This window comes from Schistocerca americana, chromosome 3 (genome assembly GCF_021461395.2).
Source record: "Schistocerca americana isolate TAMUIC-IGC-003095 chromosome 3, iqSchAmer2.1, whole genome shotgun sequence".
Taxonomy (NCBI): Eukaryota; Metazoa; Arthropoda; class Insecta; order Orthoptera; family Acrididae; genus Schistocerca; species Schistocerca americana.
Window position 1 is genome coordinate 815,400,338 of NC_060121.1, and position 21,883 is coordinate 815,422,220.

At 37.1% G+C, this 21,883-nt stretch overlaps 1 protein-coding gene across 4 annotated transcripts; it reads left to right on the forward strand.

The window, feature by feature from the left end:
• The first annotated feature begins 15 nt into the window (after positions 1-15).
• On the forward strand, positions 16-20,287 carry LOC124607473 (MICOS complex subunit MIC10-like). 4 transcript variants are annotated; one of them, XM_047139826.1, is made up of 5 exons: positions 16-65; positions 415-506; positions 3,573-3,620; positions 19,958-20,052; positions 20,132-20,287. In XM_047139826.1, exons 1-5 carry the CDS (start codon positions 31-33, stop codon positions 20,141-20,143), a joined length of 282 nt encoding a protein of 93 aa, XP_046995782.1. In that variant the 5' UTR covers positions 16-30; the 3' UTR covers positions 20,144-20,287. The 4 variants fall into 4 exon arrangements, with proteins under 4 accessions (XP_046995782.1, XP_046995783.1, XP_046995784.1 ...); XM_047139827.1 differs by lacking the exon at positions 16-65 and adding an exon at positions 85-213 and having other exon boundaries at positions 301-506; XM_047139828.1 differs by lacking the exon at positions 16-65 and adding an exon at positions 89-205 and having other exon boundaries at positions 301-506.
• Positions 20,288-21,883: the final 1,596 nt, after the last annotated feature.

The following is a 21,883-nucleotide window of genomic DNA, read 5'->3' on the forward strand; positions in this document are numbered from 1 at the left end:
TTTCATCTCGAAAATACCACCATTTTTAGAATGTTTCTTTGTTTCAGTGGTGTGCTGCGGACAGTGTAAGGCAAATTTATTTGCTATCGCTAGATTGCATGCACTATTCGTTTTTTTGCTTTTAAAAGCCCTATTATTTGATTGTGGCAAGTACTTAAGTGTCTGACGTTTGCGACCTGCGACTATTCAGAAGCTCCAAGGAATTGTGCGTGTGTGTGTATTTTTTCTTTTATTTGCTCCGTTTTAAATTACATCGTCTGTATTATCTTTTTTACTTTGTTTTTCATTTCATTTCTTCAGGCACTTATAATGTGAGACAAATTTACAGAAGTTCCATCGCAGTCCGTAGATAAATATGTGAGTGTATCTGGGATGTAAGACCATTGACTTGTGATTATCGGGTTAACTTTGCAGTTGCAACCACAAGATGTCCACGCCTGTGCTGTCTGAAGACGAATTAGGAAAGAAATGGGATAAGTGTCTTACAGATTCTGTGCTGAAACTGGGTAAGTCGTAGCAAAATCTAAACATTTTTTTATCGGTACCAGTTGTACTTACTTCCGGACGATATTTTAAGCAGTCCTAGGTACTTGGCTTGGTAGCCGGTCTTTCGTATTTTTATTTGTTGGTAAGATTTGGTAGAACACTTCAGCTGATTTCAGGGGTCTGATTTGGATTCGGTGAATTTATAAGACGAGACAAACACACAGGCATCCCATTTTTAGATTGTTAAAATATAGTATAAGAAGGGAATTTAATGGCAGGTATGAGGTCAAAGCGGAGGTTAATTTGGGAAGTGACTGTTAGTGGATAGGATAAAGGGAAGATGACACTGGCACTACGTTTTCACGGACGCTGATGGTGTGGTGATTGTAATGGTTTGTCAGTGCTGTTGACAGAGCTTCAGCCCGAAGTGATAAATAGGCAATGCGTTTGTAATACTGCTGCACCTAGTAAGCCTGCGATCTTAGCTGTTCATTGTTTGATTACGTGAGGGCTCTACTATGCAGCATTTCTCATTAGTCTATGTTTACATTTTCTGCTGGAACTATCCTAAGATCTGTTTGGTGTAAGAAACAAGAAAAATTGCCGAAGTTAGTTACTAAAAGTCTTCAGGTGGTTGAGTTTGTGAGAAAAAGAGCACCAACTGTAATTTTATTTTTGATAACCCCATTGATAAATTTCATTCATATGTCCTCATTTATATTTCGGTAGGCCGAAATGAGAGGATCGAGATAAAAAAAAATGTAAGAGTTGTCAAGTGGCGCTGATGTCACAAAGTTTCCCACAGTGTTGTAATAAAAGTACACATTTCTAAAGTTACGTCAATTTATAAATGGGACAGTGAACGTAATTGGAGTGTCAACATGCCGTGATGGTATTAGTCATATCCTTGAGCATATTTAACAACAATCCTCCATCTGACTTCATTTTTACACTCATTTCTCAAATGACATGTATAAGACAATGTTCTGCATACTACTGACAGTCAACTGAAAAGTATTATCATTCTTCCTTGAATACAAATTCTTATTACTCCCTGTAGATATTGTTTTGCTGTGTCTAAAACGTGAGGTCCAATGCCTTAATCCCTCTTCATTGAAAAGATCCAATTGTAAACTGCAAACTTTTATGGTGAGAAATGTCACCTTATTAGAATATTCTAGATTATTGTGCTGTGGTCACATGAATTTCTTATTGAAACCCAGTGTTTAGGTCCCATCAGTTATGAGCCAGGTAGTGCACCACACCTTCGAAAGAGCTGCAACCCCCCTTGAATGACCTCTCTGTAAAAGGGGGTGAAACATTGAGTTTCAATAAAAAATTCGTCTGTGACATAACAGCCAAGAATGTTTTAATAAGTGTGAAAAGATTCCGCTAGCTTGGGTTATACTGTACAGTATTTGAATAATTACTGTTCCCTATGGTGGGTTACAGCTTGCGGGTCTAGTGTAGCAGGGGATACAACCCGTCGGCTTTGGACAATTACGTCACAAGTCGCCAGAGAGCAGTTTACCATTTTCGCTTTTGCTGTTATGTTTGTTTCGTTTTTTTATTGATTGCTTAATAAAGTGGATCTGTTTATTCTCTCTCTTGAGATTTTTTTAAAAAGCCAAAAAACACTTATCAGCTACTGAATAGAGCTACAACACTAAGAAGAACCGCTTCTCGTTTGGCGACTTGTGACGTCATTGTCCAAAGCTGATGGGTTGTATCCCCTGCTACACTAGTCCCCAGCTTGCTATTAATATTTATGGAACCAGCCTGTCATTTGCCTCAGTTAGTACAAGACTGAATATGTAATGACTTCCTTGTTTCACCTCATCACATCATTGTCACCAATGGCAATTAGGTTATTACTGTAGAAGCAATAAATTTTTCATCAGAAACTTCTGTTTTTACACTTTCAGTTGTTTTACATCAGATCACAATTACGACACTTTCCAGTTTTTAAATACCACGGAACAGTAAAAATGTGTGTGACACTCAAAATTCACAAAAAAATGTTCACAGCAGTAAACAACCATGACAGTTTCTGACTGGCAGTGATTCCAAGTGTGTCATGAGCACTTAAAGTAACTGTGCTATGACATGCATCATTTTGTCTGTCTGCCAATGGAGCCTTGAATGAGTTACCCTCTCCCCAAGCCCACCCTGCCCCCACCCCACCCTACCACCCAGTCACACTTCCATCTCATGAAATGTTTTGGTAGATCCATAACCTGGTTCTAGCACCCGTACCTCCAGGTTTTTTCAAATCAACTAAATTTATTGATATCTGGTGCTACTTTCATTTCAGTAATATCATGAAGTGATGTGTGATGTCACATATGTGCGAACAGAACACTGAAACTGTTTATTTTGTCTCTGAGTTAGTTCTTGGACCGTAGGCTGTGGTGACACTTATCTTTAGTTTAGCCTGAGGTCTAGGTTAGGTTGGAAGTTAACAGTTTGATCGTGAATCAGCAAAGTGATATGAAAGGTTTCAGAAATAATTTTCTGTAAATGTTACTCCAGTGTTTTTTCACTAATTGTTAGGTAATTATTTGGTATGTAAGTTCTTTTAAGAGTCTTATAAACATGTAATGTTTCTTGTGTACTTTGTCCCTTTAAATTGTTTCTGAAATTGGTGTTGCCCATTTCTGCTTGATGTATATTAAAAATTGAGTGCATCTCATTTTTGGAGGTGGCTTATAGTGTTTGGTAGTATTCTTGACTGTAATGTATCAACTGTTCCTAGGAAAGTGTTTGTATTTGAAACTGTTAATACATAAAATAGTAAAATAATATGTTCAGTTTTAATGGTAATTCTGTTGAGCCGTGGAGTGATAAAAACTACTTCGTTGATCTGGAATAATGTCTTAGTGACAATATTCATGTAGTCCAAGTTGACACACAACGAAGTGGCTGATGGAAGTGGCTGTAAAAGGTTCTACCATTTACGGTCAGTTGTAACAGCCAGCATACCAAGTGTCAGCTTGGACTGTGCAAATAATACATAGACTGTGAGGTAATAAATTATAATGCTCCGTATCTCACATTGATGCAATAAGTGACAATTCTTTCTTCAGGTGGAGGCCTGCTGATAGGTGCCACATTCTCAGTCCTGTTCTTCAGAAGTAAGTTACAGATAAACGTAAAAAGTATATGTTTAAAATAAGATTATTGTATACTACCAAGCCGGTTACACCTAAAATTACATTCTAGTTTATGAGAATTATAATAAAAATAAGAGAAGTCCAACAAAGGTAGCAGAAAAATTGTTTTATTACGGATGGCAGCACTGCTTCCTGTTATCTGCACAAGATGACATACTGCTGTAGTCAGCTGTAAGTCACTTAAAAGAAAAGTACAGCCCTTAGGGTGTTAGTGCCATACAATGCCACAACAAAGTTATAACTTTCTATACTGCATTGTGATCATCGTGAAACCGGTAAGAGTCAACGAACACTTCAGAATATGTGAGAGTCAATGGATTGCTTTTCCTCGCCTGCACTACCAAAGAAAAAATTCTAACTTGGCTGCACATTGCAGAATGAGTGCAAACCGGAGTGCAAGAGCAGAAAAGGACCTCCTCTCAGTGTATTTTTGTTTGGAGGGTGCTGCCATTGTTGATGTCTGCTTTGACAGCAGAAAGTATAGTTACGTATCCAGTAGAAACAGGAAGTAAGACTATTATGAAGATTTTGTTTACTGCATTGTTATATGCATCAGTATCTGCGCATGATTGGGGAAACTGATGGAATCCTTACAGGGAAGCTTTTGTGAATCCATTGTAGAGTCCAAATGTTTATATAAGTGACTTTAATTCCTTCCCGAAATTGAATGACTATATATGCGATCAGGCTTATAAACAGTATTGTGGCTCATGATGGATGAGAGGGCATATTCCACTTTCCTACAATTCTTAAATAAAAAAAGGTTGAAGCAGGGCTGATAAGACATGTGGAATTTGTGATGTGCAAAAGTAACTACAACATTCATAAAATAACTGTCTTTTACTCTTTGCTTTAACACAAATGTTCCTTTATAGTGAGGAACGAAAACAGATTTTCTGTGGGTATTTCACAAATAAATAACAACAACAAAATTTAAAAAATAAAAAGAAAAGGGGGGGGGGGAGCAAGATTATTAACAGATAATCAGTAAGCAAGACTTTGTCATCAGGTGTAACAATTCAAATTGTAGTAGTACCCCCCTCCCCCTGTTTCTTACTTAGCCCTTTTCAGTATATTTAATTATCAGTGTAGAAAAAAAGAAAAAAATTAAGTTTGTTTTATGTGATAACCATTGTTGGAGTATATTTTTCTAGGTCTTCCTGCTTATTGATGTGTGCTGAAAGGAATTTTAAAACATGTTGCAGATGTACAGCTGTTGTAGTAATTCTAGACATATTGGTCTCAATACAAGAATCTACAAAGATAAAATTTTAGCAGATGTTACCACATAATGCTGTGTTGGTGCAGCATTAGGGTGTTAAAATGTTAGCAGTTATCCTATAGCCCCAATAGTTTTCTTGGGACATGCATTCCCATTCATTTCAGACATTCAACTGTAGCCTATAGAATTCTTTGGCAATTACTGATTTGTTGAATCTATAAAGAAAGTGAATTTAGAAAATTAAGATTGGAAAGCATGAAGCCATCATTGGGCAAGTGCAAGAACCGAACAGTTCATCCTTTAAAGAAAAATGGAATCTTGAATGACTCAGATGATGCTTTTGTCACCAGTAATAATAATAATAATCCCCGTGGAGGCCCGGGAAAAGAATAGGCCTCCGGTATGTTCTGCCAGTCGTAAAAGGCGACGAAAAGAACAAACCACTAATAGGGCTAACCCCCCTTTTAGTGTGATTAGTTGGTTCAGGACAGAACTAAAGAAGCCTCGGACAAGCGCCGTCATGGTCGGGGACGACGCTTGAACCCTATGCCTGCCCACAATGGTAACGACACTGCTAGCCAACTGGAAAATGATTTAAATCCAAATAGAGGTGTTTTGCAGGATATGCTTCCCGCAACCACCCTAGTAGGAAAACAAAGACAGAGGATGAGATGGTCAGATGAAGTTAATCGACACCTCATGTTCTGTTATTACCAAGCAACAAACCTAGGAACCAACACTACTGGATACAGATCACAAGTATACACAACATTTATTACCAGATACCCAGAATTAAAATTTTTAACATAACAACGACTAGCTGATGAGATCCATGTAATAATAAAAAATAACAGGATACCCCAGTCAGAATTAGAAAACATCAAACAACAAGTACAACAAATACTGGAACAAAATAATGTGCAATCAGAAGAAGAAGAAAATACAGTAATGTACTCAAACATCCCAGAGCAAACAAACAAAGAACAACACACACCAATTAAACAATCAGAGGAAAACGAAATCTTAAGACAGCCACCAGAACAAGCACAAATAGAACACGAAGTGACACAGATGTTAGATATAGAAGAAAAATTTCAGCTAACATATATAGAATACAAAGACACAAATACAGACATTAGACCATTCTTGCATAGACCACCAAATAACCCACAAGTCGAAACAACAATAAAAACTATCAACACAATCATACACAACAAAATAAATGAAAACACAACTATGGAAGAGTTACAACTACTGGTTTATATAGGAGCACTCACTACACTAAATATACACACTAGGCAGAGCTCAGAACCAACCAACACACAGAAGAAACCCACAAAACCAGCATGGCAACACAGGCTACAGATCAAAATAGAAAAACTGAGAAAAGACATCGGACAGCTAACACAATTTATAAGAAATGAAATCTCGGAAATAAAAACGAAAAAGGTTAGGTAAAATCTCACAACAAGAAGCGACAGAGCAATTAGACGAAAAGAAGCAGAAATTACAAGCATTAGCCAAACGACTCAGAAGATACAAAAAAAGTGAAAATAGAAGGAAACAAAACCAAACATTAAACACAAACCAAGAGAAATATTACCAGACAATAGATAACACACACATTAAAATAAACAATCCACCAAACATAACAGACATGGAACACTTCTGGAGCAACATATGGTCAAACCCGGTACAACATAACAGGCATGCACAGTGGATACAAGCAGAAACACACACATACAAGATGATACCACAAATGCCTGAAGTGATAATTTTGCAACATGAAGTCACCCAAGCAATTAATTCTACTCACAATTGGAAAGCCCCTGGAAATGATAAAATAGCAAATTTCTGGTTAAAGAAGTTCACCTCAACACATTCACATCTAACTAAATTATTTAACAATATAATGGAAGGAAACATTCCATGTGGGAAAAATTATATATAAAAACAAAGATGAGGTGACTTACCGAACAAAAGCGCTGGCAGGTCGATAGACACACAAACAAACACAAACATACACACAAAATTCAAGCTTTCGCAACAAACTGTTGCCTCATCAGGAAAGAGGGAAGGAGAGGGGAAGACAAAAGGAAGTGGGTTTTAAGGGAGAGGGTAAGGAGTCATTCCAATCCCGGGAGCGGAAAGACTTACCTTAGGGGGAAAAAAGGACAGGTATACACTCGCACACACGCACATATCCATCCACACATACAGACACAAGCAGACATTTATTGTCAATGTTTCACTTCCATACATGGCTACACTCCATACGAATACTTTCAGAAATGACTTCCTGACACTTAAATCAATACTGGATGTTAACAAATTTCTCTTCTTCAGAAATGCTTTCCTTGCCATTGCCAGCCTACATTTTATATCCTCCCTACTTCGACCATCATCAGTTATTTTGTTCCCCAAATAGCAAAACTCCTTTACTACTTTAAGTGCCTCATTTCCTAATCTAATTCCCTCAGCATCACCCGACTTAATTAGACTACATTCCCTTATCCTTGTTTAGCTTTTGTTGATGTTCATCTTATATCCTCCTTTCAAGACACTGTCCATTCCATTCAACTGCTCTTGCAAGTCCTTTGCTGTCTCTGACAGAATTACAATGTCATCGGCGAACCTCAAAGTTTTTATTTCTTCTCCATGAATTTTAATACCTACTCCGAATTTTTCTTTTGTTTCCTTTACTGCTTGCTCAATATACAGATTGAACAACATCGGGGAGAGGCTACAACCCTGTCTTACTCCCTTCCCAACCACTGCTTCCCTTTCATGTCCCTCGACTCTTATAACTGCCATCTGGTTTCTGTACAAATTGTAAATAGCCTTTCGCTCCCTGTATTTTACCCCTGCCACCGTCAGAATTTGAAAGAGAGTATTCCAGTCAACATTGTCAAAAGCTTTCTCTAAGTCTACAAATGCTAGAAACGTAGGTTTGCCTTTCCTTAATCTTTCTTCTAAGATAAGTCGTAAGGTCAGTATTGCCTCGCGTGTTCCAGTGTTTCTACGGAATCCAAACTGATCTTATATATATATAAAACAAAGATGATGTGACTTACCAAATGAAAGTGCTGGCAGGTCGACAGACACACAAACATACACACAAAATTCAAGCTTTCGCAACAAACTGTTGCCTCATCAGGAAAGAGGGAAGGAGAGGGAAAGACGAAAGGATGTGGGTTTTAAGGGAGAGGGTAAGGAGTCATTCCAATCCCGGGAGCGGAAAGACTTACCTTAGGGGGAAAAAAGGACGGGTATACACTCGCACACACACACATATCCATCCACACATATACATATATGTATATGTGTGGATGGATATGTGTGTGTGTGCGCGAGTGTATACCCGTCCTTTTTTCCCCCTAAGGTAAGTCTTTCCGCTCCCGGGATTGGAATGACTCCTTACCCTCTCCCTTAAAACCCACATCCTTTCGTCTTTCCCTCTCCTTCCCTCTTTCCTGATGAGGCAACAGTTTGTTGCGAAAGCTTGAATTTTGTGTGTATGTTTGTGTGTCTGTCGACCTGCCAGCACTTTCATTTGGTAAGTCACATCATCTTTGTTTTTAGATATATATTTCCTACGTGGAATGTTTCCCTCTATTATAACCATATATATATATATATAATTTGGGTAACAATTTTTGTTCACCCTTCTTTTGACATTCACATTTCCACAATGATAATAATGCCTTTTTGTGCTATTTATTGTAAAGTAAAAGTTTCATCCTCTGAAAGTGTACAGTACACTGCTATAGTCCAATCTATAAATAAAAAAACCAGACACGGAGAGGGACAACGGTCTTTTAAAACATAATACTTCTACATTATAAATGTTGACTTTTTATATTCTTACAGGCAATAATACTAGTCAAAACTAGCAACATCAAAATAGTGGCATAAAAATATGTCCAGAAACATGCTTGTTGAGATGTGGGCCATTTTGCTTTTTGAGAACTGTCCATGTAAAGTGGCTTCCTATTGACATTAATGGCTCATTTGTTATTGTTTGTGATTGTCTCTATACTCTGTAGCTGACGTCACACATAGCACTTAGACTGTCTCCTATCTCAACCATTCAATGCACATTGTTGTGAGGTTGTGTTGATGTCAGACTAATATTGCTGATTTTGTGGTTTGTTAACAACTTTACAGTGAAATGAAGTCTTAGTATTCCATGCGAGAAGTGGAAGAGTTGATATTCTTCTGTGGTGTAGCAAACAGGCAGATAGCATTTATTGACACACGTCATTTACACAGATCAATTTTCTCACCATTAATTACATCTTAAAACATGTTTATCAGGTTGTTCCTGTGACTTCAAGGATCTGACAGACCCAATATTTATGTTCCAGAGAAAGACATAAATTTTAAATAGCAGTGCCAAAATACTTCTCTATTTCTTTAAAAATGAGGTGTTATTCCAGTGAAAATCGGGACATTAATAACATTTAAAGCCATTTTTTGGAACGTTAAGTGTATGTCCTTGCAAGTTATGAATTTAGGATTGTTGTTGTTTGTCTTCAGTCAAAAGACTGGTCTGATGCAAATATCCATGCTGCTTTATCCTATGCTAGCTTCTTCATCTCCGAGTAACTACTGCAAGCTGTAGCCTTCTGAATCTGCTTACTGTATTCAACTCTTGGTCTCCCTGTGCAATTTTTATCCCCCACACCTCTCTCAAGCTCTAAACTGGTTGATCCCTTGATGTCTCAGAATGTGTCCTACCATCTTCTAGTCAGGTTGTGTCCCAACTGTCTTTTCTCCCCAATTCTATTCAGTGCCTACTCATTAGTTAAGTGATCTCCCCATCTAATTTTCAGCATTCTTCTGTAGCACCATATTTCTAAAGCTTCTTTTCTCTTCTTGTGTAAACTGTTTATCATCCATGTTTCACTTCCACACATAGCTACACTCCTCTCACATACTTTCAGAAAAGATTTCCTGACAAATTTATACTCAATGTTGACAAATTTCTCTTCTTCAGAAATACTTTTCTTGCCACTTCCAGTCTGCATTTTATACCCTCTCTACTTCAACCATCGTTAGTTATTTTCCTGCCCAAATAGCAAGTCTCATTTACTACTTTGTCTCATTTTGTAACCTAATTCCATTAGCATTACATGATTTAAAGTTAACTGCATTCCATTGTCGTTGTTTTGCTTTTGTTGATGTTCATCTTATATCCTCCTTTCAAGACACTGACCATTCCATTCAACTGCTCGTCCAAGTTCTTCGCTGTCTCTGACAGAATTACAATGTCATCAGCAAGCCTAAAAGTTTTTATTTCTTCTCCCTGGACCTTAATTCCTATTCCAGATTTTCCTTTTGTTTCCTTTACTGCTTGCTCAGTGTACGGATTGAATAACATCGGGGATGGGCTACAACCCTGTCTCTGTGTTACACATTTCAGTGCGTGGTGCAATTTAAAACATCTCTTACTCTTTATAATTCACATTTTACTGATCTGTAGTTTCTGCACAATCTTCATATAATGTTGCACAATGGCACAGATGCAGCCACTTTTGACAAATTTTAGAATTTTTTTGCAACAATGACCTAGTTTGACTTCTGGACCCACTTTGTTAGTTTTAATCCCAGAGAGCATGCTGCAGCTGGTGAATGTTCCTCGGGTGATTGTTGTGGGTAGCTCTCTATGCCATGTGTGGTTTTATTAATTTCAAACCTAGTTGCTTGAGAAAATAAGGTTCTTGAAATATTCAGTCATATTTGCTTTGTGTTCTACAATTTTATTCATACCAGCAATGTTATAAATGGCATAAAAGTCACAATAACCAGTGTCATGTTTGCTTTCCAACATTATATTCTGAACACACAACATCAACCACACCCACTCCACTCTTTGTTGAGTTAGATGAGGGGCAGTCACATGAAAACCAAATACCCGGCATAACAGGCCCTTGGAATGGTTCCATTCAGAAGTAATCATCACATGCAGTAAGACATTTATCCCACTGGGAGACAAGATGATCAATTCCTGTTTCACAGAATGTGGTTTGCTGCAGACTGATCCACAACTACACCCACTCTTGTATGTCTGTGTTTGACTGAAACTGAAGGCCACATGTTGGGGATATGTGAACAAACATTTTCCAGCATGCATAGTGGCACACAAGATATGATGTGCAGAGTGCATTAGACTCTGTGGAATATACATGTTCCGTGTTTGTTGATGGGTAACTTAATATATTTGTGTAGCCAAATGTGTTAATGTGTTGTGCGAATAAAGCAAAAGTTTATTTTGTCCTGTAAATAGTTGTTACTTGGCATTTAGCTGCGTTAATCTGCATAAACTGCGGCAGGTTATGGGCCCAGCTATTGAGTTAAAGTGAAACAATAAGCCTTAAGGTGATGTGTATTTGCACAAAAAGTGTGCAGAAGTTTATATAAAGTTGGATTGTGTGTGCTATAAGAAGAAGAAAAATAACTGTAAAATTAGTAACAACACAGATACCGCAAATATAGAGCGGCTTGTAGGGTGCAAAAATTACGCAACCTAGAAATTTGCTTTTGAGGCATATTTGCAGTTGGATGACTTGAGGGACGTCGTAAATGGTAAATTGGAACCTACGGAATCAAGTTTTGCTACTAAGGATCGGAAGGCGAAATCAAAACTAATCCTTTTGATTGATCTGGTGAATTATGTTCACATAGAAATGGCTATGTCAGCAAAGGAGGTATGGGACAAACTGAAAAACGCATTTGAAGATGGTGGTTTAACCAGAAAAGTAGGATTACTTCATGAGCTGATAACCACAAGATTGAATAAGTGTAAAAGAGTGGATGAATATGTGAATAAAATAATTTCAATCTCCAATCGTCTGAGGAATATTGGTTTTGAAAATGCGGGTGAATAGATTGGAGCTTTATTGTTAGCTGGACTACCAGAGAAATATTCGCCAATGATTATGGATTTTGGAAAGTTGGGGAATACCCATTACAGCGGATAGTGTTAAAGTAAAGATTCTACAGGACATGAAGAGTGAACCAGATTCTGATGCTTCAGAAAAGGAAACAGTGTCGACTTTGTACTCTTAAGTACAAGAAGAAGAAGCCAGTAAGATGTTGCAGATGCCAGAAAATTTGACATATTGCTTCACACTGTAAGGAAAAGTTAAGTATAAAAGAAAAGAAGCATGTTAATTCTAGTAGTCCTGAGAGAAAGACTACCCATAAAGGTAAGGCATTTTCTGTTTTTTCACTCTTTTATTGAAGCGGGTGATGATCATGCAGAATGGTTCACAGGTTCAGGAGCATCTGTGCACATTACTAAAGCTCAGTCAGGTTTGTATGATGTTCAGTCAAGGACTGACATTGGAATTTCCACAGTTGACGGATGTAAGTTAAGGTGTGAATTCGCGGGAAAAGTGGATATTAGTTTGCTTGTGAATGGGGGAAAGGAAATTGTTACTGCTCAGATGTACATTATGTAAAGAATATTGCAACTAATTTGTTGTCAGTAACCGAAATAGTAAAGAAGGGTAATAAAGTTATCTTCGATATAGAGGGAGCCAAAGTGATAAAATCTTGTGGTGATATTGTAGCTACTGCAAGTAGTGTAAGAGGTATTTACAAAATGAATACAGTTCAAAATACTGCTGAAACAGGAAATCACTCTCTTTATGCTGCAAAAGGTTTCTTGTGGCCTAGGAGACTTGGACCTTTGAATAGGAAAAGTATGACTTCACTGAAGAATATGGCAACTGGGATGAAAAATTATGGAATGAAAACATCCAATGGGAGGTGTGTTTGCAAGGGAAGCTTGCTAGATTGCCATTGAAATCGAGTCAGAGCAGATCTACCAAAGTCTTGCAACTCATACACTCAGATCTCTGTGGACCTATGGAGAAAAAATCCTTAGGAGGTAGCTTCTATTTCCTGACATAAGTAGCAAGGATCAGGTGAATGATGTGTTCGTTGTTTATTGGAAAATGGTTGAAAGACAGACTAGGAAGAAAATTAAAATTATTAGATCAGACAATGGATCAGAATATGTAAACAAATGGTTTAAGGAACAGTTGAATGGAATGAGTATTAGGCATCAGACTACCATTCACTGAAGTCCTTCTCAGAATGGAGTTGCAGATCAAGCCAACAGAACCACTGTAGAAAAGGCAAGAAGTATGTTAAGCGATTCTGAGCTACCTAAGTGTTTCTGGGCAGAGGCTGTGTCAACAGCAGTGTATTTAATTAACAGATCACCTACCAAAGCTGTGAGACATAAGACACCTTATGAAGTATGGACTGGGAAGAAACCGGATCTAAAGCACTCAAGTCTTTGTATGTGAAGCCATGGTTCAGATTCCAAAACCATTAAGAGGAAAATGGGATGCAAAATCTCAAAAATGTATTTTTGTTGGCTACTGTGAGGATTCAAAAGGCTACAGACGTTATAATCCTGTGAATAAGAAGATAATAAGTAGTAGAGATGTAGTATTTTTAGAGGTTTATAGACCTAAAATAAAGGAAAGTAGTCAAAATGATACAGTAATGCAACAAAGCATAATTTGTGATGGTGCTGAAACAGAGATGGAAACTGAAACAGAGGAAGATGAGAATAAAGAGGAAGCTGGGGTGCTACCCGAGAATCAAATTGAGGAGACATAGGTCAGTTTAAGGCAGTCTTCACATATAGCAAAACGAGAAGGATATCCAGAGTATGAAATGTGTGCTGCCCAAACAATCAACAATGAACCAATCACAGTTGATCAAGCTTTAGCAAATTCAAATGCTCAAGATTGGAAAAAAGCTACTGAAAAGGAGCTGCAATCTTTTGTGGATAATGATACATATGAATAGGTTGACATGCCTGTAAATAAAAAGCCACTAAGAACAAGATGGGTGTTTAATATTAAAAATCCAGAGAGTGAAATACTAAAATTCAAAGCCAGATTGGTAGTTAAAGGATATTCCCAGAAAGAAGAAATACATTACAATGAAACATTCTCACCGGTGGTGAAGTGTTCATCATTAAGATACCTTTTAACTCTTGCAGTAAGGGAAGACTTATTAATTCATCAAATGAATGTGAAAACAGGCTACTTGAATGGAAGGCTGGAAAAGCAAATACATATATGTGATTCCACCTGATGAAGTTAAACGACCTTATCAAGGGAAAAGGAGAATTTGGCATTTGAAGAAAGGCATATATGGATTAAAGCAAAAAGGCCATTGCTGGAATAAATGTTTGCATAAAACTTTGATAAAACTAGGTATGTTACTGTCAAATACAGATCCAAATGTACATCATAAAGGGAACAATGAAGAAATTGCAATCATGGCCATATGGGTAGATGAGTTTTTTATTTTAACCAATACTGAGAGCCAGATAGAATTTAATATGCTTGATTTAGGGGAAATTAATCAATAGGGTCAATCCGTACCAAGTGGCCCAAGAAAAAAATAATTGGTTGCTTGACCTCAGAAAAATTTTATATTTGCTGATACAAACAAACAAAAACATTATATGTGCCAGATGCCCCTGCAACAGTACACCATTTTGGTCTCAACTCGCAAAACTTTGATTTTCCAATTTTAATGTCAGGATTTCTTTTTTAAATTCAGTGAATAGTTCATTTAAATTACCCATTATTAACCTTTTTTGTCTTTGAATCTTAGAATCATTTTCTTTCACAGAAACACAGTCTTTTTTTTGCCAGACATCAAACGGCTGTTATTGTCATCGTCATAATACTTAATAACTTTATTGATTGTTTCCATCAACCAAATCAGATCATTTTACTTTTGTAATGCTGGTAAAATTCCCTGTTCTTTTACTAATTGCCTTGTTAACTTAACAAGACGTTCTGACGCATTAAATTCATCACTAACTTTTGCTAGACTCCAAGAATTTGGCAGTAAATTGATAATCTTAATTTTATCCTCCTTGTTTGAAGTACTGCTTTTAGTTTTTCTATCAAATCATCATATTCGGTGGGTGAAGTTTTAGAACTTCCTTCTGTTTTACTACAAATTGTATTTTGAAATGAAACTTACAAATTCTTTTTGACTGTAGCTGCCACTTTCTCAGTTTTGACTTAGTTTTCTAATTTTACTAGCAGGTGATATACCCAGGATTTCACAAGCTGTATCTACTTTTTTAATGGTTGCTGATAAGTCACAAAATTCTGTATCTGAGGTTTCACTATCCTTTCTCTTGTGAATTACAAATATCGTAGAATAACATGTTGGACACAATGATTTTCCTGGTAAGAGATTGACAAAAGGGCTTTTATTTTTAGAATAATGATCAAGTGTTATTTCTCACAGACCTTATGTTATAGGTTTCTTATGTTTCTCAAAAGGGTCCATGCAAGACTGACCAAAAAGGTGATGAAATTTTTTTAAGTATTTCATTTCATGGTGCTTGCATGTTAATTTGACATCTGGGCCAACTCTTAAGTAAAACAACACTTTTTCTTCTTCTTCACTGTAATCTTCAATTAAAGTAATGTCTTTAGGATACACTCCATAAACACTTTTAAGACATGCTTCATTAATAATAAAACCAACAGAACACTGAGACACCATTTTTCAACTGCACACTTCAAGAACTTCTAGCTAAATAAGTGTGAGTAGACAATTGTTGGTGTAAGGGGGAAGACAACAATCAGTCTTGTATAGGCTTGTAGATGCAATTGTTAGCCTGCTGAAACAATTACTACAGCATTGTTTCGACAAATAATCATTAGCTAGTGTAGTGTGGTGTTACATTTGCAATTTGTATACTTTATTTGTTTAGCCTACCAGATATTGCAGATGTTAAAAAATGTATTTTTGACTCATGTTTGTAATCTTTTTTTCCCTTAACTTCAAATTGAATCTCAGACTTGAATTTATACTGAAGTTTGATATCATAAAGGTCTATTAACTGTGAAATTTTCAGATTTTTATCTGGTCCCCCAACAAAGATAAATGGAAAAATTAAAAAAATCCATTTTTTAAAATAGTGTATTTTTTAAGGTAAGCTGCTCACCATTGATACTTTATAAAAGTTACTATACTATACAGTGCAATAACAGAAAAAACATTAAAGCTGAGAAATTAATCTTTCTTTTGAAAACTACTGTTCAAAAATTGAGTTTTTTTTTATTTGTAGCTGATAACTTTGAACTATTAAAAACATATTAAAGAATACATTCAGCTAAGTGATAATGATGTTAATTTGTAGCCCAGAGCGTGTTGAACTAAATGCATTTTATCTGAAAGCCGTAGGACAATCCACTACTGAATAGTTGTAAAAAATGTAGGTGCTTGCAAATACGAAAAAACGCATGTGACCTGGAACAAATATGGCCACCATTTCAAAATAATAAACAATAAATTTCTTCAAAAAATATTTTTGTTACTACTAAACATTGGGAAATTCACCCAGCAAATACAAAATTTTTCTGAGATGGTCAAGCAACCAGTGCTGGACCACTTGGTGTGGATTGACCCAATACTTACATACGAAGATTGTAAGAAGGGTCAAGAGAGAAGAATTATGGATTGATCAATCTCTGTACACAAGGAAAATCTTAGCAAAGTTCAGTATGGAAAATTGTAAACCTATTTCTACTCCTATGGAAAATAATGCAAAACTGCTAATAACTGATGATATGAAATGTAAGGAAAGTGTACCTTATTTGGAAGCTGTAGGAAGTCTACTGACTTCCAGACCAGACATTACATTTGCCACAAATGCAGTAAGCAAGTTTTGCAGTGATCCAAGATAAAAGCACTGGATGGCAGTCAAGAGAATATTCAGATATTTAAATTGAACTGCTGATTAAAGTTAAATGTAATGGAAATGTAAATTTGGAAGGATACAGTGACAGAGACTGGGGAAATGAGCTGGAAAGCAGACACTCCATCACTCCAAGTTGTTTTAGACAAATGGGAGGATTGATGTCATGGTCATGTAAGATACAAGGAACTGTTGCTTTGAGTGCTGTAAAGCTGAATATATGGCCTTGTCCTCCACTGTCCAAGAAGCTCTTTGGACCCGTACACTGATGATGAAATATAATCTCATCCAACACTAAAGCCAACTGTGGTATTTTGTGACAGTATGGGAGCTATTAAACTTGCAAAAAAGTGACCAATGTAAGATCCAAGCATATTGACATAAGGCATCACTCTATAAGACATCATGTGGAACAGGGAAATATAATCCTCAGTTATCTATGCACAGAAGAAATGTTATCTGATCTCCTAACCAATCCTGTCACTAAGGACAAATTTCAGAAGCTGGTGAAACATTATGGTTTAACCTGGGGTGTATAGTGTTCAGTATCTGAAAAATATTTGTTCATGGATGAGTGTTCGGGATATGTGAACAAACATTTTCCAGCGCGCATAGTGGCGCTCAAGATATGATGCACAGAGTGCATTAGATTCTGTGGAATTTACATGTTCCGTGTTTGTTGAGGGCAACGTAATATATTTGCGTAGCCAAATATGTGTTGTGCGAATAAAGCATAAGTTTGTTTTGTCCTTTAAATAGCTGTTACTTGTCATTTAGCTGCGTTAATCTGCATGAACTACAGTACTACCACAAATGTCCTTCCTCAGGTCACCGAAGATTTTAAAACTACATGATGAAAGATCGGGGCTCTATGGAGGACATTGCAGTGTTTCCCAACCAAACTGCTGAAGCATAGCCTTCATCCTATTGGCACTGTGAGGGTGGGCATTATCACGCAACGAGATGATACTGTCAGGTAGCTTTCATGGACATCACAGTTTCTGCAAAGTCTCTACATAGTGCTGTGTATTGATTGCGTTTCCACACTCAAAGAACTGATAAGCAGGGATTCCGTGCAGTTGAGGTGGTCATGACAATATCGGAACTAGTGCGAGCAGCTTTGGATTTGTTTGGCAGGGAAGGTGTGGGATGTATCCACTGTTGGCCTTTCTGTTTGCCCTTGGGCTTAAAATGGTGGCACTGTATTTTGTCACATGTAACAATACAGGACAGAAACACATGTTATTCCTCTTGGTACTGCATTAGATGGCTCAACTTTTAGTGCACTTCTGTCTTGGCACTATGGTGTTTCCCTGCCACAGCAGTGACATTATTGAAACGTAACAAGAATGGGGTCACCTGCCACATGAGTTGTGTATTATGGTTGGTGTCTGGTTTTAATTTGACTGCCCCATATAGACTGTAATAATCTCTGGCTCTTTTTATTGTTTGTATGCATTGACGATAGCAACATTACGCATTTATTCTTCTTCGGTGCATAGGGCACCAGTGTGAAATTGTCACCACAAAAACCAAATATGGATTAAATTATGGCTTCCCTTTTTTTCCTCAGTGTTCCCTGTAAAGTATTCTAGCAAGATTGTAGCGTGTCAACCAATTGTCAAGGGAAATATTCCATCCTGTTACCTAAACTTACTCCAAAAGTCTGAGCACAAACTTGTCAGCTGTGTTACTCACTTGGGGGGAGAAAAACTGTCCCTTCAAAAATTCTTTGCGTAGTGTGTTTTTGCATCCTCCAAGATAAATATTTTGATCGCATACTTTTCAAACTCTGAAAGAACATACACTGTGAAAGATGACCACAAAAAGATATTAACATTCATTCACTGTTAGGTTACTGGTGCTGACTCCTGCAGCTTCTTGTGAATCCCTCCGTAACATCTCACACATCGGGAGCAACTTACCACTTATTTTTACATTCCTCTATTGTATGAATATTTTCTAAACTAACACAGCTTAGAAGAAAATGAAATATTCACTGTTACGTATTTGGAGGAAAGATGTGTGTCCCTGGGTCCCAAGTGTCCTAAAATTCTTCCATATTCATTTTGCGTTGGTGAAGAATGCTGGAAATGCCTTGAAGTAAAGTTTCTTGCAGTATTGGGGTTTTCAGTGATCTATGTAAGTATTTATACTCACTAATATCAAATTGAGCAATTTGAATGCTGGAAATGCCTTGAAGTAAAGTTTCTTGCAGTATTGGGGTTTTCAGTGATCTATGTAAGTATTTATACTCACTAATATCAAATTGAGCAAAGCATCGCCAGTGAACAGTTCTCATTACTTGATAGTGATTTAGCCTTTCTGGCTTCACAACTGACGTGAGGCAAATTGTAATTATGTTGTGAGATCTGAAGTGGACATTTTGGTTAGTAACCTTTTTCAGACACTTAGTTTGTCCATCGCTTGACAAATATTAAGGTGGCAATTTACAAGAAGAGGGATCACAACCAATTGCACTAGTTGATAGACAATTTCGATTAGTCTACTCGTATTTCTGACTGATATGAAGACATTACCTTCACTGTCCAACTGTTGGTAACCCACTTTCTGTGTAAAGATCAATTTTGGTAACAAAATTAGGATCTACAAGCAATTACTTTTCAATAAAAGTTTCTCGATTTCATCCTGACTTATTGGACGCTGCCGAGCCATTTTCAAGCAGTTTTATTGTACGCATCAGTATAACAAGAGAAGTGCAAAAGCAGAAAAATCTAATGTAAACTGATGGGCTGGTTTGTGGATATTTTTAAAACAAAATCTGCCAAATTCTGAGAGACCCAGTCTGCCCATTCTATGGTTAAACTCCCTATATAGACACAGTGGGACTAAATGAGCATTCAAGAATATGTTGTTGTTGTTCCCCTCCCTCGTTTGGGTGTGATGGTATAAAATGTATCCAGCAATTCAAGAATTCTGCTCCTAGAAGATGGTAATGAGCCCACGTTTGTGTATTGATGCCTTAATATGTTTCTGTAAGCTGTGTAGTCACTCCCCCCCCCCCCCCCCCTCCCCCCCCCAACTGCATAATCCTTTGTCTTGGAATCTGTACACAATAGGTAAAACTTCTGATGGAAAAAGTTGAACTGCCCACTTCCATGTAGGTACAGTATTAGGTAAATAAACCTTTAAAGCTGTGTGTGTGTGTGTGTGTGTGTGTGTGTGTGTGTGTGTGTGTGTGTGTGTGTGTGCTTTCAATTTTGGGGATGTTACAAAAATACGTTTGTCATTAGCATTTTAACAGTTTACACATTACTGTTGTTATGAACTAATGAATAATCTTGTGCTCTACAGGGAGGCCTTGGCCACTTATACTTGGTACAGGATTTGGTCTTGGAATGGCGTATGCGAATTGTGAGACGGACCTCAATGCTACATTCCAGTCAAAGGTAGCTATGTGTTTATTGAAAACAGTTAAGTCACTCTTCTAGTTTTTCTTCTTAAGTAAATAAAGTTTTCTATTTTCAGCCAAAGCAATGACGGTGGACATATGGCCTTAGACTGCCACAGTTCCTCCTCTGCCTCTGTACTTTACATGCAGACAGAAGAGTTGCCAGCCTTCATAGTGAAAGAATTGTTGAAAATAGTGTAAAATATTTAAATTAAATTGTATTTGCTTTCTTACATGTGTATCATTTAACTGTGACTATTTATTTTTCCTGAAATTCATACATCCTTTTGTTGAGGAGAAAAGGAGAGGGGGGAAAAAAAAGGTTATGGAGCATAAATTGAAGAAATGAATTTTCAAGGAAGCAGGTAGATATTTCTATTACATGTATTTTAAAAAGTGTAATTTTATTTCATAAACTAAAGGTTTGATACAAAATAATGGAGAGAAGGAAGTAGGTTTATCTCTTCCTTGAATAATTTTGGTGTTTTCTATTCCAAACCTACCTACCCAAGTTGCATGTATTATTCTACATGTTACCGTAGTCATCATATTTCACAATGACTTGCAGCTGTGCTATATCGATTAATGCTGATAGAATAATTGTGGACAAAATATTTCAGAAGTATAATCTCTGGGTAGAGCTACACAGGAAAATATTGCCATCAGAAAAACAAATCTGGTGTTCTTTAGGTCACAGCACAGAATGTAGTATCCTTTTATTGTGAAGGCAGGTTAGAGAACTTCATAAGATAAATCTAGAGGCTAAAGTTAATAGTGGGAATTTGTGAAATGCAGTGCAGAAGGGAACATAATTTCTGGTCAGGTGAGTACACAATTTTTAATATCATGACATAGTGATAGTGCTAGGGTGGGTCTTAATAATGAACAAGGCCATAGGAATGAGGGTAAACCACTATGAGAGATGTAGTGTTCGCATTTTTGTAGCAAAGATAAGACACAAAACTCAAACGAATCATAGTGATAAAAGTGTATATTCCTACTAGCTCTGCAGATGAAGAAGAGATTAAAAGACTGTATGATGAGATAAAATAAATTTGAATTTTTTTAAGCAAGACAAACATTTCTATAGTAGAAAACTGGCAAGGGGAAAGGAATGAAGATGAAGCCACTTCGTAAAATTTCACAAAAAAAAAAAACATGGTTTAATCATTGCAGGTGCTTTTGTTGAAGAATTGTGAAAGAAGATTGTATGTGGGGAAGAGATCTAGGGACATCAGAAGGTTTCAGATATACAGGGCTGAGAAAAATTGAGTCACACAATTTTAACCCTGGATAGCTGGTGCAGGAAGAACCAAAATTACTAATGTTTTGTAGGTTGACAAAGCACAATTTTTAAACTACGGAAGCTTGGCGTAATGTGCTCAGATTTGTTTCGGGATTGCCCTGTTGCCAGATGTTCTCAATAATGCATGACCGCGAATTTTTTGCCTGCCACAGAACGTAATGTAGCAAAGGCATGCTCGGTGGTAGCATACCAGCCTTCCACTCTGGGGCCTGGGGGCGAATCCACTGGGATACTGACACATCCATTGTAGTTTCGTGATAATACGTACCTGGAACAAGCCCGTCAACAGCTGTTAGTTCATGTACAGAAAGTCTTTTTACTAATTTTGTCATCCCTGAAAAGTGCCTTTTTTGTAGCTAGGACATTGTTTACTTAAAGCAGGTACTTGAATTGGCGACCCTCTGATGCGACACAAGCTTGGTAACGTCGTCGTTTTGCTGAACTCATTCAAAGATTCCTGGCATTGCCTTGATGTGATTGTGGCATGTTAAATGTGATCCATCAATTCCTCTTTGTTTCTACA

Coding starts and splice junctions, on each gene's coding strand:
- LOC124607473 (XM_047139826.1), top strand. CDS start 31: ATGTTTCTTTGTTTCAGTGGTGTGCTGCGGACAGT. Junction 66..414: donor AGTGGTGTGCTGCGGACAGT/GTAAGGCAAATT, acceptor TTAACTTTGCAG/TTGCAACCACAAGATGTCCA. Junction 3,621..19,957: donor CTCAGTCCTGTTCTTCAGAA/GTAAGTTACAGA, acceptor TGTGCTCTACAG/GGAGGCCTTGGCCACTTATA.